Source organism: Brienomyrus brachyistius, chromosome 6 (assembly GCF_023856365.1).
Source record: "Brienomyrus brachyistius isolate T26 chromosome 6, BBRACH_0.4, whole genome shotgun sequence".
In the NCBI taxonomy this organism is placed as follows: Eukaryota; Metazoa; Chordata; class Actinopteri; order Osteoglossiformes; family Mormyridae; genus Brienomyrus; species Brienomyrus brachyistius.
In genome coordinates, this window is record NC_064538.1 from 23,946,584 (window position 1) to 23,964,986 (window position 18,403).

An 18,403-nucleotide genomic window follows, 5' to 3' on the forward strand; every position below is an offset into this window, starting at 1 on the left:
TAAGGGCGTCTACCAAATACTGTAAATGTAAAATGTAAATATCAGAGTAAATGAGCCCTACCGACTTACATAGACACTAGGAGTCTGAGTCAAGTCTCAAGTCTCCATCCCAATTTGAGACACAAATACACAGAAGTTTGTAATTATATCTTTGTGGGGACTCTCCATTCATTTTTAGGGGGAAATCTCTAATCATAACATGACGACCTTAACCTCTACCCAGCCCTAACCTTAACCACAAGTAACCAAACAAAATACAAGACTTCTGGCATTTTACTTTCTTGACTGCATTCACAGATCTTCGTGGGGACCTAAAAATGGAACTTTAGCTTTGGGAGGATTACATTAGAAATCCAGTAAACCCTTTGCTCACTTATTTGATATATCCAACACCCGTTTTTTGTTTTGCAGGAAGACTGGCATCGGGGTTAAAATACTCGGGGTAACGACGCCTTTGACGTTCCCCTATCTACGCACGTATGGTTGCAGGCTGAAAAAGTCATTCAGCTACGCATTTCTATGTAAACAGATTTGTATCCTCAATTTCGTGTACTGTAATTTCTGTATCTGTGTTAGCATACGAAACCATGAAGCACGATGTTCTCGTAGAACTGAATTACGTCTGAATGCTTACAAAGACATCGTTGTCAGCAGTATCTGATGAATGTAAGGAGTATAATGCTACAAATAATATATTAATATATAATTAGAATAAACAATATCACACTGAACGTCACGCATACTAAATATGAAGTCCCACAAGCAATACTACCGTTTTCTGTATTTTCCCAGGAATCATCTCATTACCAACGATTTAAATCACTTAAACTATCGAAAAGACATACGATGTTTTTCATAAATGGTTTAACGATATTAAAACGACAGTGAAACTAACCATTTTTTTTAACTGTCTAATAACAAAGTAGCGTGCGGCGTCATAATTCAAATCGTCACCCGACTTGGGGAACCTGGAAGCACTGAATTTCCCATAATACCTGCGCTATATTCTGCGCAGTGATACTATTTTTGTGTGGATTTCGGTGTAAGAAAATAGTTCCTACATTAAGTTACTCATTACGAAGTCGGTGAATTATCTTCAGTAACCTGGTCATGATTGCTGGTAAGAGATATTGCTGTTCAAATTTATTTTTTGCGCTTTAATCACAGAGGGAATGCATTCAGTCCCATTATGTTCGAAAGAATCCCAGCTGACATTTATACTGCGGCGTTTCTCCAAGAGTAGACTAACTCCCAGCAGAACGACCTAGGTGGATATATGCCATTAAAGTCCGTCTAAAACTTTTTTTTTCAGTTTAGTAGTGAACTCCAACTTCAAATACCAGTTTCCTTCTCAATATTTATTTTGGGCATTAAAGTGATGTGATTTGTGTGTCATTGGGTTGGGACATTTCCCCGAATGCCGAATACATATGGCTTTTGGATGAGTCTGCCGCAGCTGCGGACACCTTCCAGTTAGCGCGATAATTCAACAAGTACATAACGGACCTTATTCAAACTTTGCAGAGACATTGTATGGGTGACGAACTGGAAATCGTCAAAGTATGAGAACGATCGTCGCAGAAGTGAAGCAGCCGTATATAGTCATATCATAGAAAATGGATTTTTTTAAACGTGATATGTTACAGATTTTTTTTCTTCAAAATTGGAATATGTACATTGTCATTCCGACGGCATGTAGTTGCTTTATTTTAGTGAACACCGTGAGCGGATGATATGTACGTTACGTATGAACCAGTAGGTGTCACTAGTGTAAAAGTTTTGAATAGCTTTGATTAATCAACCTTTTGGCGATTCAGTGAGCTGGAAAAACTCTGCTTTACCAACCAATACTAATTTTTGATTTTTAAAAAACAGATTTTGGTGAAAATATGTTGCATAAGTGTAGTCCAGTTATTGAGGTCATACCAGTACAATACCAGAAGCAAGTAGGCAATTTCAAGCGCAGCCAATCCCGGGACAGTAGTCGCGTAATAATGACGCACATTGTTGTGGTTTGTGAGTCACGCGGTGGTGCCAGTATCCCAGTATCGGCAGTGTCCCAGTATCGGCGCTGCGCGCTTTTAGTCTCTGTGCTTAGAAATATGCAGCGTCGCCGCCTGAAAAGAAGAAAATAACACTTGTGAGTATAGTATTACTTGCATATACCATAATGCTATATAATACCACTCTCTCAGTCTCTGCGTCGTCTTTGTTGACTTGTTCCACTCGTGTTGGAATAATGAATAGTGTACTGCTGCTATCAATAATTTGTGAGATAATTTGTTACAATACTAGCAGACTACACAATTATGGTTATCAGTGTAGGCAGTTTTACCATATAAAATAAAAATAATGATATTCTCCTGACGTATTATCCTGAGTTATTTGATGTTAATTTTAGTGATGGTTAGAGGAACCTTGTTCAGAGGGACCTCCTGCCTAGGACCGAAATGCTGAGGATTCTTGTTCTAGCATTAGGTGAGTGACTCTTTAGCGTTGTTGTGTTGTTGGTCTTATGTGACTATTAGTGAGAAAGTGGAGATAGGTGGTCATTTTATGACATGAAATGAATTAATCACTAATGTAGATACTGCAGTGCTGTGAACAGTAACAGAAGCATCTGCATTTTATTGTAATACAAATTCAGCTTTCTGTTGGATCCACTCATATTTATTAATACAAGCTATTATCTGCCTATCATTATGAATAGCAGCCATATACTGCTGTTTGAGTGTTTTTTTCCCTTATGAATATAAAAATGAGGATCTGCTTAATCCTGTGTTGATTTTCCCAGGCTGTGTTCTTGCTTTTGTGGAATTTGTTGATGTTTCCGGTAAGTAAAATATATTTCTTAAGCATACAGTGCTACCATGAGAGAACTTGGTGAATACCTGACCATTCAACTAAGCGTTTTAAATAAATCTTTTATGCATAATGTTTATACAAAATTATCCTGCATCCATAATCTCTATAAATTATTTAGTACAGGGTCACAGTGAATCTGCAGGGAGCCTATACCGGGAAACCAAGAGTCTGGTAGGGGACTCCAGGGCTCTGTAACACAAATTAGAGACACTAGCATACCCAGAGGAAACCCACACGGCACAGGGGAATGGGAAGCATTGTTTAAGTGGTGTGTGTTTTTTTTTTTTTTTTTTTTTTTTCGTTTTTCAAGTAGTCAAATGTTAATGAAGAATTTTTTCTTCATGCCATTATTTTAGTCATTTGAAATTGACGCCAAACATTTGCAATAGCTGCAGCTGCTTTTCCTGTGGCTAATGCAGAATCAGAATAGAGTTTATTGCCAAGGACGATTCACACGTACAAGGAATTTGCTTTGGTGGTTGGTGCCAGACATTGAGAAATAAAATGGGTTTATATATATATATATATATATATATATATATATATATATATATATATAAATATACACACACACATACATAAGGGTATATACAGGTACTAATATAAATAGAAGAATGTGAAATATGATATAGCAGTGAAAATATATACATATTTACATATTTAAGAGAGTGCATGCTTATACTAGGATGAGGAAATATTATTTGAGCGAGTGTTTCTGGCCTTATTGATGAGGCAGGTTGCGGTGGGGAAGAAACTGCCCCTATGGCGTGATGCTTTGGTCCCAATGGACCGCAACCTTCTGCCAGAGGGGAGAGTCTGAAGGAGTTTGTGACCAGGGTCAGTGGAATCAGCCGTAATCCTTCCTGCTCTTTTCAAAGACCTGGACTCGTACAGGTCCTGTAAAGATGGAAGGTTGCAGCCGATCGTCTTCCTGGCAGAGAAGGATTGCGATAGGTGGATTTTTATGTTTACATTGTTTATTTTTTGTTTTTTTTCCGCCTTAGTTGAGTAAAAAGGCACAGTAGTTGCTCATTGTTGAAGCCATATGTCTTTAATGAGAAATTAAACTGTGGATAATACCTTCACTAGTAAGAAATAATGAAACTGTGAGGCCCCAGTCACAGCTGATTATGGAAAAGTTCCGGGACAGATGGGTTGCATGTTCCTGGGTTCTGCATGTTGTATTACTTGTACTATTTGTGTGTAAACATTCACCGGTTATTTGGTCCCCTTCATGAGATAAGCACCCCAAAGGTATACAAGGTGTCTAAACATTTTTTTTTTGAGACTCAAAAAATGTAGGGTTTAGAGGCAATACAGCTTAAATACAGTATTTTTAAAAAACTGGGAAGGGGACCAAGTAACAGGTCAAGAAAAGGCATGTATCTCAAAGGTAAAATAAATAATAACGAGTAATAATAATCTCTTGTCTGGAAGATATGAGTAATTCACAACAAATCAAAAATGGTTATGCAATGGGCATTTGTTAAATTAATGGAATGACCCATAATGTTTTCGAATGATACTTTGTGACAAATCTCCTGCCCCTTCTTTAGGGCATTAATAAAGTGAGATGTCCAGTGGAGAAAACAAGGAAATTCTGAATTAAAAACACAGTTTATTTATAATTTATTTGTGGTTTAAAGTAAGTGCAGTAGTTTTGCCTCACCATACTTTTCAGCATGTTTACTAATAGGACACACAAAACAGATTTTCCATAGTTTTGGAGGAGTGTGCTGCTTAAAAAAAAACAAAACGTTTTTTTAACAGTTAAGTTTGTTTTAAACAGATCCTGCTGGAAAATATTAAGTACTTTATTGTGTATATTGTGATGTACAGTGCTCAGATGATGTCTTGGGATGCTTACTTAATTCAGTAAAAATATTGCAGATTTAGGCTGGCCCCCCATCCTGGGTTGTTCCCTGCCTCGTACCCGTAGCTTCTGGGATAGGCTCCGGACCTCCTGCGACCTAGAAGGAGAAGCGGGTTGGACAGTGTATGGATGGATATTCAAATTCAAATTCACGAACCTTTATTTGTCCCCGAGGTGCAATTTAAAAGGCATAGAGGAGCAACGCGCACACATAAGTTGTAACAATTGCAGATTTATATTTCAAATATTGCAGATTTATAAGTTTTATGGCAAAAAATCTTTATTCTTTTGTTTACAAAAATGTGTATCAGTTTTGAATCAACTAGTAGTTTTAAGTTAAACCATTAGTAATAAATCCAATAATACATTGAAATCCAAATTATTGTTCAAAAAGAGCTGTTCGAAGTTGAAATGGTCATTGACAAGCAGTTTAATTTGGTGCTTTTTAATTAGTAACACCTTTGTAATAACATGAAACGCCCAAAAATTGTTTTTGGTATCCATTTGGGAGCCAATAACTACAATTGCAATTAATAGCAAAATGGCAAGAACAGAACTGGAATGAGCCAGTCAAAAACATATGACACTTAAGAAAATGTCTGTGTGGAAGATAAGGGCAGATATGTTAAACATTGCTTGTCAATGTTATTTGTTATAAAACCAATACATTAGCAACATTTTACTGAAGTAAGCAAGCATCCCATGACTTTTTCTGAACGCTGTATATGGTGTGTTCACTCACTGGAATGATGATCATCAACAGACCATGCGCACATCAGAGTGGTGGGAGGAAACAGCGCCTGTTCTGGCAAGGTGGAGATTTATCTTGGACTCCAATGGGGCACTGTATGTGACCAAAGTTGGGGCCTGAATGATGCCCATGTGGTGTGCAGAGAGTTGGGCTGCGGGCCAGCCTTCAACTCTCCTTCTGGCAGCATGTATGGGTCGACCTACGGAGCAATCTGGCTGAAAGGTGAGCCGTGTTCAGGTCAGGAACACAACCTGGCTCAGTGCTCCAAATTTCGGATGTGGAACTCAGCCAGCGATGGGGTCTGCATTGAGCACAACATTGCAGGGGTGCAGTGCTCAGGTGAGAATCCAGGGGCGCATTCAATATTGTGTCCTCTCTCCTATGGCTTTTTGAACAACCTTATGTATACTGTACTTTTTTTAAAAAACATATGTTATACTGAATTGAAATATTGTACTATGTCGTATTAAGTCCACTTCTCAGAAATTGCCTTTTATGTGTGTCAGGATTGAAGCCGCATGTGTCTTGTTGTCTTACAGGAACATTAAAGAGACCTACACTTTCCCTACTTTCTGCATATACTGCCTACTCTACTGGAGAAGCAGTACGTTTCAGCTGCACGGCTCCACCCAGCCACTACACTGTTTTTGACTTCCATTTGTTTAAGAGTGGGGCTGGGACACCACTAGTAACCCAGGGGAGTGGAACTCCACGAACTCGGGCAGAGCTGACACTTTTTGACGTGGATGCATCGTACCAGGGCAGGTACACCTGCCTGTACACTGTGCAATCTAGAGTGGCCTTTAATTCGCCTGAAAGCAACTCCATTGACATCATTGTGTGTAAGTTCACTCCTTGTTTACTTCTGAAATTTTTGAGAATCAGAGCACAGTTGAATTGCTATTTCAGTAATCTGATCCGCCATCATGGCAGATTCAGAAAACAGCTTGATTTCCAATATTTTTCAAATGTGGAATGAATTGTTAAAGTTTATGTCCGCAAATGTCATAAAATATAAAATACTGTACGATGTCATATCTGCTGAGTATTGGTATTAGAAGGTGCTAGCACTTTCAGCTATATGGCATGGTGTTTTTTTTTCTTGGTATTCAAGTGCTTTATTGTTTCAGGTGCAAAATAATGCCTGGATGTCCAACTCTGTGATCTCTCTTGATTTACTTTTTCTCATTCTTAGTGGACCTACACACGCCACAGATCTGGTACAACACTTCGGTGGGGGCCCCGCCTGGAGGGGTGACGCGGGGATGCACGTTGAACATCACCTGCTCTACCTCATCATGGTATCCAGGGGGCTTCTTCCAGCTCCGGCTGATCCGGTCGAATGGCACAGTGCGCCACTCTGTATCTGCCCCCAGCTCGTCCCGTACCTTTTTCTTCCCAAATGCACAGGCTGCCCTTGAGGGCTACTACCGATGCGCATATCATATTCAGATGGGGGGCCGCATGTTCATTTCGCGGGAGAGTCAGCCCTTGCCAATCTCAGTCAGAGGTGAGTTATGGCGGCCGATAGCATGCAGGCAGCCGAAAGAACCAAATGAACTCCGTTATGGCTGTCGAGCAGGCACATTGATATATGCAGTCCTGGTCAGAAATATTGGTACTCCTCCACTGTAAGTACAGAACATAGAACATCTTCAGAAATATATGCAAATAAACCAATTTTGTATAATCAGAATAATAAATGAAATGTCCAAAGTTATTGAACAACAACCACAATCACAAAATGTTCATATAGTGAAATAAACATATGGACATAAAATATATCTTGGACACAGTTATTGGCACCCATGAATATTTGGTTGCAAAACTTTTAGCAACAGTGACAACTCTGAAAATGTATTGTAGCATATATATAAGCTTCTTGCATCCATTTGCTGCTACTTTCTGGCACTTTTCCATTGCTAAGTATTCAAGTTCTTTTAAATTTACAGAAGTCCTTTTTGCAATGGCAGATTTCAGCTCTCTCAAAAGCTTTTCAATGGGATTTTGGTCAGGACTCATTGCTGGCCAGTTTAAAACAGGGCTTTCCTGGGCATTCCTTTTGTTTCTCTTGTACTGCTGGATGTGTGCTGTGGGTATTTATCCTGCTGAAAGACCGAAAACTTCAAAGGTTTTTGGGTACTGGATAACACACGTTGCTCTGAAATGCCTTGGTAGTCTATTGATTTAATTGTTCCATTGGTGCCTTCATTGCCTCCAGTACCAGAGGCAGCAAAGCAGCCCAACAACATGACAGAACCTCCACCATGTTTTACTGTAGGTAGGGTGTTCTTTTCCTTATAGGCATTTAGTAACCTATAAACACATTGCTACACTACTTTCCAAAAGAGCTCTACTTTGGTTTCTTCTGTCCACAGAACACTATCCCAGAAAGGCTGTGATTAATCTAAGAAGGTTTTTGCAAACATAAGTCTTGACTTTTGTCCCATTCTTTCAGTAGTGGTGTCCTCCTTGGCCTTCACCCATGGAGTCCTACTTAGGTTATTGTGCGGCGTATGGTATGGGTAGACATCATCGCTCCAGGTCAGCCTGAAGCTCTTTAGATGTCTTGCATGGTACTTTTTCCGCAATCCGCACCAACCTTCGCAGACTTCTCTCATTGAGTTTCTTCTTAGCACCAAATCCAGAAAGCATCTTAACAGTTTTATAACTGAACTTGATAACATTACAAACTGTTGAAATGGGGATTTTAGGTTCTTTGGGAATTGTTTTGTAATCTTTGGAATTGTGTGGTGTTGTTGTTTTTTTATATATATAAAAGCAGTTCTGATGCTCTGACAGCTCTCTTGTCTTCACCATTGTGAAAAAGAAACTAGAAGCAATCACCCCCCTTTTATACAGTAAAAGTATCGTTCGTTGATTAATTCAGGTTTTGTGAACATTGAAGATTAAGCACAGGTGAGTCCTCTTTGTTTTAGTTTAGTTGAGGAAATAATTTAAAATCATAAAATGGGTGCCAGTAACTGTCCAGTGTACATTTTATGCCTGTATTTTTTATTTCACTATGCAAAAGCTTTTGTTGTTCTTCAATAACATTGGACATTTTATTAGAAAATCTGATTATACAAAATGTGGTCACTTACTTTTATTTATGAAGATATATAAGTACGTTCTGTACTTACAATTGAGGGGTGCCAAAAATTCTGACCAGGACTGTAGCTACCAGCCATTGTTATCAGAAGCTAATGAATGTTTTACTTAGCATGTGTTGTTCTGCCCTTCTGTTCTCAGACCCAGAGCCACTGTTAAGCCCAATGGCAGTGAGCTGGTTAGTGTCAGGTGTGACATTAATTGTGGCCATATTGATGATTCTCGTCACTGCATGGCTACGGTATAAGAAGAAGAAGAAAAAACCAGTTGAGCTGGAAAGAGACAGTCGGACATGTAAGTGTTTCTTCCAGGCTTACAGCTTCGATTCAAGATTCTTTAATTGTCACATACATAGTTATAAAAGTGCAGCACATAGCGAGATGCATCCTGGACCGCTGTTTTGTAGACTGCGGAAGTTTAAAAATCCAATTATGCTGAAGTTAAAGCGCAAAGCTAAAATGCAAGCAGAGAAAGTATGTTCAAAATGAACGGTAACACAGACATAAACTAGCAGCAAATGGACTTGAGTTGAATGTTTTGTTGGTCCTGTTTCTCAGAACCTGTCTTATTTTCCTGTTAGGTATAGACAACACCTATGTATCATTGCCAGTTAAGTAAAGGCAGGATCAAAGCCCAAAAAGCATGAAAGGTAGGCATGTCAATATGACTGTCATTGTAATGTTTCCATTTTTTCCATTTTTCAAATACAGTAGTAATTGTGTACTATGACCTTTTTAAATTAACCAGTTATTGCTGCCACCTTCTGCAAACTTTGCTACACTGTCTGAATGAAACTACTGTGAAAAAGAGATTATTCATATGCCATTTCACTGATTTTCATTTTTAGGTACTGTGGATGAAATGCATACACAAGAAGCGTGTGGTATTCTCAAAGTTGGTAGTGGCCAGCTGTCTTCTTTGTGACTAGAAATTGGGTCAGTTGGGAGAGACACTCCACACGTTGATCTTGCATAATCTTTTATGAATAAATGATAGAGGGTTCCATCCTGTTGTAAAATAACACTGAATGGATCATCCATATCATTGACTGCAAAATGCTGCCAACTCCAGCACAAGTGATGTCAGAACTTAAGATGTTCATTTCATGGCCACCAGTTTCTGATGAAAATCTCCCTTTTTGCGGGTCCTTGGCATATTCTTCGTCAATATTTGTCTGTCTAATTAAGAGAAAATTTCCAGGTTTTAAATATTTTGGTTAAGCTTTACATTAACTGCACCTTGATAATGTCTCTGATGCATCTGTAGAACATTCAGTGCACCTTCATAATGCATTCATAGAACATTATAAAAACCTGCATATACACTGGCCCTTTACAGGTAATATTGATCACCCCTAGGGTAGACAAATGCTGAATATTTTTGTTTACATCAGTTAAGTACAATGTCAGCAGTAGCATTCATTGCTGTTAATAGGAATCTATAACATATGTACCCAAACACGTTGTTTCATTGTAGTTATCCTGTTTAATTATAAATAAATGTATTGCTCAGTGTTTGTGCTGCTTGTCATAAATACTAATTTATTGTTAGTCTCATAGAATTTGGGTATGAGGATGCTTTCTTAAGCTGTTTAATGTTATTGAGCCATTATGTTGTGCTTCTATGTTGTACTTTAAGAAATTTTTTTATAAAATGTTTTCTCTACTATTATTGTAAAGCTGTTAATGGAGGAATAGTTTTAATTGTATTAACCTTTAGTACGTTTTCGCACAGCAAAGATTTCAGACATTTATTTATTTCACGAAGAACAAAAGATAACCATGAATATATCCAGTACAATAGAATACCAAAAAGAGGATAAAATGCAGTGTGGATTATGCCTCTTGTGCAAGAATTTGTTTACATTATGTATTTCTTGCTGAATATGTTTATGGTTGTTCTTGTGGTTCCTCACCTTATTCAAGTGTGTGAAAAGCAATCACTTAAACAAGGGTGTAAACTTAGATTTATTTGAAAAATAGTATAGCCAAATCAATGTGGTGGGTCATGCTTTTGACATAACTTAGCCAAGCTCGCTAACAAGAATAGGAAGTTTGCCTTTATTAATAATGTACTGCCAGAGATACCCAACAACGGCACAAAGAAAGCTGACGGTTCTCACAATGGTTACATTCAGTGCATTCAATGGCATACCACAATAAAAACATTATATTCAGCACTTAGAGCACCACGTGACAGCATTTACTATTAAATAATACCGTTAATAATAATTACGCAGTTACATTAATTAAAGTGAATTAAAATTATTTACAATGATAGTATCGCTCAAGACATGCCGGTATGTGAATAACTTAAGTCCTTATTGCCTGGCAACGCAGTATGAAATTGCCCCCACCTGAAGTGTCAGCCATCCCCCAAAGTCCTACACAAAGTCCTGCAAATGCACAGAGGCTGGACCTCTGGCACTCCTAAGCAGCTGAAGAACTTCCTCAAGCTTCTCGGCTGTGGTTGCTGCGCTTTTGTCAGAAACCGTACTCCTTTGGCCACTTGGTAATCCATAGCCATGAGTATGTAGCGGTTCTTGGAGTCAGAACATGGAAAAGGATCCAGCATGCCCCCACCCCATCGCTGTGTTGTCCAGTAGGTGTCATGGCCAGGTGTCCCACTGCTTTTGTCCATATAGTGTGTGTAGATTAGGTTTATATTATAAAAACGTGTTATATTGATGTCGTGGGTACCATTTTTCAGGTCCCCACAAAGATCTGTGAATGCAATCAACAAAGTAAAAAGGCCAGAATTTTCATATTATGTTTGATTACTTATGGGTAAGATTAGGGCTGGGTAGGGGGTACGGTCGTCATTTTGGGATTAGAGTTTTCCCCATGGAAGTGAATGGAGAGTCCCCACAAAGAAATACAATATAATCCCATTATAGTGAACTTGCTGGTCCCGGCTGTGCGCCTTTAAGAACATGCAGAAAAAGCATCGGATATAGCAGACTCACATATAATGGAATTTCGCTTATAACAAACAATTTGGTCCCCAGCCCACTTTTAGCTGTAGTTTTGATTGCTATAACGGACTTGCAGGCTCCGCCTACAAGGATTATTAATACTTACACATCTGGTCAGGTGGAGTTGGATTACTACGTGTACAATATAATAATCTATACTGCAAGTGTGTCTGATGGGGTGTGGCATGAGTAAATGGTGTCCTGTCGTTGTGTTCTGGGCATACAGCAACTCTGGATATAACAGACTGTTTTGCCAGGTCCCTTAAAGTCCTGTATAACGGGATTGTACTGTACTTACAAACCTGTGTGTGTATTAATGTATATAGTAGTTTGGGGGCTGCTGCTAGCTTGCACATCTCACAGAGCCACACATTTCTTCTACTGGGTTCGGTTGCAGTGACAGATCAAAGGGATAATCTGTGGCCAGCCCAAATCAAAATAATAAAAATGTAATATCAATTGTCTTATTTTCTAAGCAGAGCCATATAAGAGTCACGGTTATTCAAGATCTAGAAAAAATCAAGCAACGTTAAGTGGTTGTTCTAATTAACTATTTCAGATTCAAATCAAAGCTCTACTTACTAATTATACTGTTGTATGAAGGTCCCAATATCTATGTAAGACTCCCACACAGATTCAAAGAACAATAAAGAGTCAGCAAAAGACTGTAAATAATATATTTAATGTATTGTTCTCTCATTAAGACAATAATTAAAGTGAATAATGTGGGAAAATGACAACACAATCACAACATTCAGTTCACCTTTGAGAATCTTTGTCTGAAGTTCTGAAATAAGAAATAAAATAAGGAGGCAAATGCTGTTTTTGATGCAGTATAGTTTATACATTTCCTGTTACTACTGGTGCTGTGAATTTGAAAAACACATTTTCATTATGTCTATTAGTGCATGAGGTTCCTACGTTACATGGAGTTTTTGTTATTTATATAAATGAAGATTGTATTCCGATCAGATTAAGATAACCTTCAAATTTATGAGCGTTAACCAGTGTTTTATGTTTCAGAGTTCGGAGAAAACCAAATCTCTGGAGCTTAACCACAAGTTTAAGTGTTTCATAATGTAGATATTTGTCATAATGTAGGTACTTTGATCATAAAAAATACAGTAACACCACATAGGTTTCAGTTCTACTTAAAATGGACAATATATATTTTTTAATGGATTAAATAATGCCATTAAGCAGAATTAAAATAGGGTCGCATTTAGTTATTTACGATTGTTCGGTTAGTCTAGGTTATTCAACAACCCTAAACAATTCTTCCAAGGACATCCGATAAAAATGCTGCTTCTTTCATCTCTTTGTTAGCATATATGTTTTAAAAAATTTGACTGAAGTTTTAAATTTTTGTCATAAAAATATTATATAGCAGTGTATGAAACAACAACCCAAGTATGAACTGAAGCCCAGATTTTACATATTTAATTCTGCAAGATGAGCATTACTTCCAAATGTGCTGTATATTAAACCACTCTTCAGTGAAAATTCTGCACAATTTTAGATGTGCAATATTGCTAGCATTAGCAGCAAGCTTATTGATAAATTCTTTGTAAATTACCTTTTAACAGCAGTGCTCTAAAACCAAGAAAAAGTAGCAGAGTATAAAATTATGGTCTGTTGAATCCCATTACCAAAATAGTAATGACTGAAAGCTCTTAAGAACAAGGGTGCATCTTTAGTCTCTCAGTTGATCAAATAAAGGAAGAAGGATGTAGTAATGGAGAGTAGGTGGGAAAAAAGCCATTTCAAGTGCTTTATGTTCATTGTGGAAACCAGTGCAGTGAAAGAAGGATTGCATAGGGCAAGGCTACACTGAGAAGTGGAATGGGCTCCCGGGGATGTGATCTTCCCCCCATTTGACTACCAGGATGTATTCTCCCTTCTCTTTGAGCTGGTAGGTCACGTTGTAGATGCGATTACCCAGGTGCTTCACTATAATCTCCTCACAAGGCAGTCTGGGTCCCTCCACACCAACCAGCAGCATGTTCCTCCCTGTGCCAGGACAAAAACACAATGAACATTTACTATAGTCCTTTTTCAGGCATGTCATGATAAGCTGAGTCATATTTTGAACCCACATATTACGAACGACCTTTGCACCTTCATTTAACTTTGAAGAGTCAGAGAAAGCAGAGTCCAGACCACTGGAATAGTAATTTTAGCTACACACATCAGTCAACAATTTTAGCAAACATAAATGTTTGAAATTCACCTATATATTCCTGACATGCACACAGTATAATACCTGCTTTGCTGCAGTCAACACTAAAGGTGTTCTTCTGGCCGACATAGGCCCTTGTTAGGCCCAAGCCCTTAGCAACCACACGACCGGCATCTGACGGCTCTTCCTGCTGACTAGTGGTTATGCTGCGAGACACTGGATCCACTAGCACGGAGGCGGTCTCGTGCATGCTATGGCTTCTTACTAAACGAGAACCTGAGAAGAGAATTAGTTTATAAACACTAATCATTTTCTTCACCCTTATATTTAAGGTGCATGGTGGGATTCCAACATACATTTAAATTGATAAAGTTCCCCCCACAATGCATGTTAAAAATGGCCTGCTGTAATAACTATAGGAACAGTAGTTAAACTCCTACCAGTAATCTTTGCCTTAAAGGGACTGCCCACGATATGATAAGGGCCACCATATTTTATGGAGATCAGATAATTTCCTGGAGCCATGGGGATGTAGGTAATTTTGTAGCCCTCAGAACATTCCTTGCAGTCCATCTTAACCTTTGAAGGGCCATCAATGGTCACAGCCAGGGCTCCAGTGCCTGCCGAGCTGGTGTTCACAATGAATTCACATGGAACCCCTAGAGAACATAGCCAGGATTCATATGCCCATATGTTCATATATACAAACAGACCTGCAAGCGTACAGAACCACTGCACTGTCCCTCTGAACTTTCTCAGTACATAAATGGCACTGATACCTGTGATGCCACCCTCAAGTCCGGCTCCATACGCAGATACCATGCCAGGGTCACCTGCTTGGCTGGTCTCGCCAACCCGGATTTTGAAGGGGCTCCCAGGGATGTGAGAGCCATTAAACTTCACGTCAATCAGGTAAATTCCATTCTCTCTGGGAATGAACCGTACGGCGTACTTATCTGGAAGAAGAAACAACCTCCTCCGGTAACCATTATTACAGATTTCATTTGGCAAGCATATGTCATAAACTATCCACGAATTAATAAATTTTAACATAGTGACTGAAGAATTATTGGTAAGATTTTCGGGTTTCAGGTAAGTTTTGAGGTTCATAGAGTGCATATACCCGAAGGAGAAAGATAACCCAGAGGGCCATTTCTCCTCATTACTAGTTACCTTTGTCAATCTCAGACACAAAGCAATCTTCCAGAGCTCCAGATGGACAATGCACCTTGGCATCAATGACACCCTTGGCACCATTTAGGCTCACAGCAAAGGAGGCCGGCTGGTTCACTTTCAACCCTGACTCCTGCAGGTGACAACAACTGAGATCTCACACTATAAACAACCCCCCACCCCCAACAGCAGGTCTGAAACAACGATCCTGTAATAAGCTCTTAGGAGTAAGTAGCCCCCATATTCTGCTGGTCTGCATTTTTATAATAAAAGTTTCATGACACAGTAAATCAACCACAAAAACAGAAAACCATTGTAAGCACATGGAGCTTATGCAAATTCTATACACACATACAACTCGATTGTAAATATACAATCGAGGAGCTACATAGCTCGTACATTCCACCGAGGCACTATCCTGCCCTGAATTTCAAATTTCCCGTCATTAACACAAGATACTACTGTTCGTTATACTCTACATCACATGGGAAAACTACTGAAGGAATGCTACCAGGAAAGAATCAAAGAGACAAGACAGCCTCTTATCCTCTTTAATCTGCTAGCACTCTAATGTTTAAAAAATAACCTTGCAAACCACAATGTTGTGGAGACTGTTGTGGGTCTTTAGGAAGAGACATGAGAAAAACACACCGTCCTTATAGTTTATCCAAGAGCTCTCAGAGCCACCCATGAAAACAGCTACGAAGGCACACAGTCTTTGATATCTAAGGTACTTTCACTGGACTTTCTTTAATCCAATCCAATATACTACTTCTCGAGACAGCTATGATTCATCATGGCCCGACTATTTCTTCATTCCCATCCTTCTGATTTCTGATTAATTATACACAGGAACTCTGGCCTTTCTGAATGCCCTCTTATTTATAAAGCTGCTGCATAGTGGGTGGGAATGAGTTGCTCTTGGATGGACATGTGTCCATCTTTCTCAATGCCTCACCTGAAGACTGGCAACAGTTAAACGGCGGGCATCATCAGAAGGTGATGCAACGGGTACGACAAAGGGACTGTCGGGAATGTGCTCCTCGTTGAATTTGATTGACACCTCATAGTCTCCTGCAAGAGAAAACAATCAGTCTGAGTGTTTTCCAGAAAGAAAGAATGAACTTTCATTAATAACTTCACTGGTAGTTTTGGTAAGAAATATTTTACGATGACTTTCCCCATTGATTACACATTTTAAGTCTTACCTGGCTCACGAACAATGTAGGACACTCCACTGGATCCATCCTCACGGTCAGTAAAGGTTAGTTCAGCTTTACTGGGTCCCTCCACAGCAATGGATAAGCCCCCAGCTCCAGCCTCTCTAGTCCAGATACTGAATTCCGCTGATTAAAAGTTAGACAACAATGCTCTCAGCAAAGATCTTCAACCTGGTGGAAATTCTTTGAAAATAGTTGAGGGTTTCCCCAGTCTGTTGACATACCCTGGACTCCAGCTTCAGCACGCTCGAGCCCTGGCCCTCCAGCTCGGACCTTGTGTGCTCCACCCTCTCCCATGGGACCCACAGTGAACTGGAAGGGGCTTCCGGGTACATGCTGGTCCTGGTATTTAACACTCACAGTGTGGACACCCATCTCTGTGGGCACGAAGTAGATGCTGTATGTGTCGTCCTCTCCAGCTTTGATATCTGCTCTGTGGCTCTTTCCAGAGGGGTTGGTCACCTGGGCTGTGATGTCTGCGATGCTGATTTCTAAATATGAACAATTGAGAGGGTGCTCTAAGCTTAAAGAAAAGCGAGCAAAGTAAAGAAGATCAAAAGAAGTGTCTTACAAGCTGCGGTACCTGGGATCTTGAGGCTGAGGTCACATTGACTGCCCACACCAGCCTCAGAGGCAGCTTTCCTACACCTGGTGATGCTCTCCCGCATCCTGCCCTCCCCAGTTACCTTAACAGTGAATGCACTACCTGGGGCAAGAAGGAGGGGGGTAAAGTTACTCTGAATTCTGGGCTGTGGGGAAGAAAAGCTACATTTAGGAGAGCAGTGCTCATCTCAAGCCTTATCCTGATGTTGATGACCATAATGATACTATTTTGCAATCACCTGTCATCACTTCTCATCTGCAGTAATGGAGAGAATGTGAGTACCTGGAACATGCTGGTCTGCAAATTTGATGTTAATGATGTAGTTTCCTGGTTCAGTGGGGCAGTATGTGACTTTACAGGTACCATCCTCCAGGTCCTCTGTCTTAATGTCCACCTTGCTGGGGCCCTCAATAGATAGACTAAGACCTCCATAACCTGGTCAGCAGAAAAACATTCAGTCCTGTGGACAATTTTGCTGCTTTTATACTGGCATACAGGAACAAAGCCATACCCAACCCATACCCCAAAGAGAGACTAGTTACAGCGTGGTTTCAGCTTGCTTTGGTTTTCCACTGCAGAACAATTAGATTGGTAAAGGCATTGCCAGGTTTCAAGAGCAACAGTGACGTAAAACTGAAAAAGATGCTTTTTTACTGTTCACATGATATATATGTTAGAATCGGTGTATTATAATAGCATTAAATGCTAGCGGAATTAGCTTTCTCTTGCATAAATTTGCATTATGAATCCATTCTGTCCAGCTGTTCTTACACACTTTTTTAAGTAGGAGGTTGGAAATATACTGTATAACATGCCCTTTTTTCCTAGAAATAATCCATGTATATCAATGCAGATCACTGGTATCCCCAGGCAATCATATACAGTAGTGGCAATGCATCCAGCCCAGTTAAGTTATGTTTTGGCCCTGCTAGTACGTGGGGCTGGGTATGGTTCAGATATGGCTCACATAATTTACAATGTAAAACCGTCAGTTCACGTACAGCCCTTGGTTCTTGGTGGCAGTAGAGAAATGCTATTTTCCTTTGGTGAAATGGTCTTGTTTATGACCCCAAATAATCAGCCATTCCCTTGTCTCTCATGAATGTGACTCTTTTTTATACTTAAACTAGATCAGTTTCAGCTTGGAAAAATGGTTGAGAAGTTAATCAACTTTTGCATCAAATCTGCTAAAATTTGCATAGCTGCTACAAATAGTTAAAGATTTGTGCTATACTTGGGTCAGTTTCCGGACCATGTGATTGGTATAGCCATTGGTCTTAAATTGTTTTCGAACCATACATAAAATTTTGGACAACATTTTTTAAATAATAATTAATAAATACACTGTTAGAAGATGGGAACCTGGTATAGCTTTTTCAGTGTAAATCAAGGTGGCTTACCAGCATCTCGTGTGTCAATGATGAAGTCAGCAGGCTGAAAGGTGCAGCCCTCGCTCAGGCCCTTCCCCGAGACACGCACCCGGCTGGCATCACCAATCTCTGACTGCTTGATCACCACAGTAATGGGGCTGCTGGGGATGTGGCGTCCATTCTTCCTGATATTTACCAGGTGCTCCCCAGTTTCCTTGGGCACAAAAGAGACACCTTTGGGGGGGCAGGGGAGAACAGAGAGACAAAAACAATCGAGATTAAT

At 39.6% G+C, this 18,403-nt stretch overlaps 2 protein-coding genes across 4 annotated transcripts in view; one reads left to right on the top strand and one right to left on the bottom strand.

The window, feature by feature from the left end:
• Window positions 1-995: 995 nt before the first annotated feature.
• Window positions 996-10,116, top strand: LOC125744750 (uncharacterized). 2 transcript variants are annotated; one of them, XM_049016933.1, is made up of 9 exons: window positions 996-1,120; window positions 2,402-2,478; window positions 2,795-2,833; window positions 5,502-5,828; window positions 6,029-6,331; window positions 6,685-6,999; window positions 8,742-8,894; window positions 9,181-9,249; window positions 9,448-10,116. In XM_049016933.1, exons 2-8 carry the CDS (start codon window positions 2,451-2,453, stop codon window positions 9,216-9,218), a joined length of 1,203 nt encoding a protein of 400 aa, XP_048872890.1. In that variant the 5' UTR covers window positions 996-1,120; window positions 2,402-2,450; the 3' UTR covers window positions 9,219-9,249; window positions 9,448-10,116. The 2 variants fall into 2 exon arrangements, with proteins under 2 accessions (XP_048872890.1, XP_048872889.1); XM_049016932.1 differs by lacking the exon at window positions 996-1,120 and adding an exon at window positions 1,157-2,140.
• A 2,121-nt stretch (window positions 10,117-12,237) lies between these two features.
• Window positions 12,238-18,403, bottom strand: part of LOC125744749 (filamin-A-like) — a 36,538-nt gene continuing 30,372 nt past the window's right edge. For both annotated transcript variants that reach the window (XM_049016929.1, XM_049016930.1), the window contains exons 36-46: window positions 18,151-18,354; window positions 17,033-17,185; window positions 16,730-16,852; window positions 16,371-16,637; window positions 16,135-16,272; window positions 15,885-16,000; window positions 14,927-15,059; window positions 14,533-14,709; window positions 14,194-14,412; window positions 13,838-14,029; window positions 12,238-13,584 (exon numbers count right to left, since the gene is read on the bottom strand). In XM_049016929.1, coding sequence (XP_048872886.1) covers window positions 13,400-13,584; window positions 13,838-14,029; window positions 14,194-14,412; window positions 14,533-14,709; window positions 14,927-15,059; window positions 15,885-16,000; window positions 16,135-16,272; window positions 16,371-16,637; window positions 16,730-16,852; window positions 17,033-17,185; window positions 18,151-18,354 — 1,907 coding nt within the window. In that variant the 3' untranslated portion in view covers window positions 12,238-13,399. The remainder of the gene's footprint in view (window positions 13,585-13,837; window positions 14,030-14,193; window positions 14,413-14,532; window positions 14,710-14,926; window positions 15,060-15,884; window positions 16,001-16,134; window positions 16,273-16,370; window positions 16,638-16,729; window positions 16,853-17,032; window positions 17,186-18,150; window positions 18,355-18,403) is intronic.

What these genes read in the sequence shown, in the direction of transcription:
- LOC125744750 (XM_049016933.1), top strand. Translation starts at nt 2,451, where the DNA reads ATGCTGAGGATTCTTGTTCTAGCATTAG. An exon ending in CTCCATTGACATCATTGTGT is followed by an intron (nt 6,332 to 6,684) that starts GTAAGTTCACTC and finishes TCTCATTCTTAG; the next exon opens with TGGACCTACACACGCCACAG. An exon ending in CTTGCCAATCTCAGTCAGAG is followed by an intron (nt 7,000 to 8,741) that starts GTGAGTTATGGC and finishes TTCTGTTCTCAG; the next exon opens with ACCCAGAGCCACTGTTAAGC.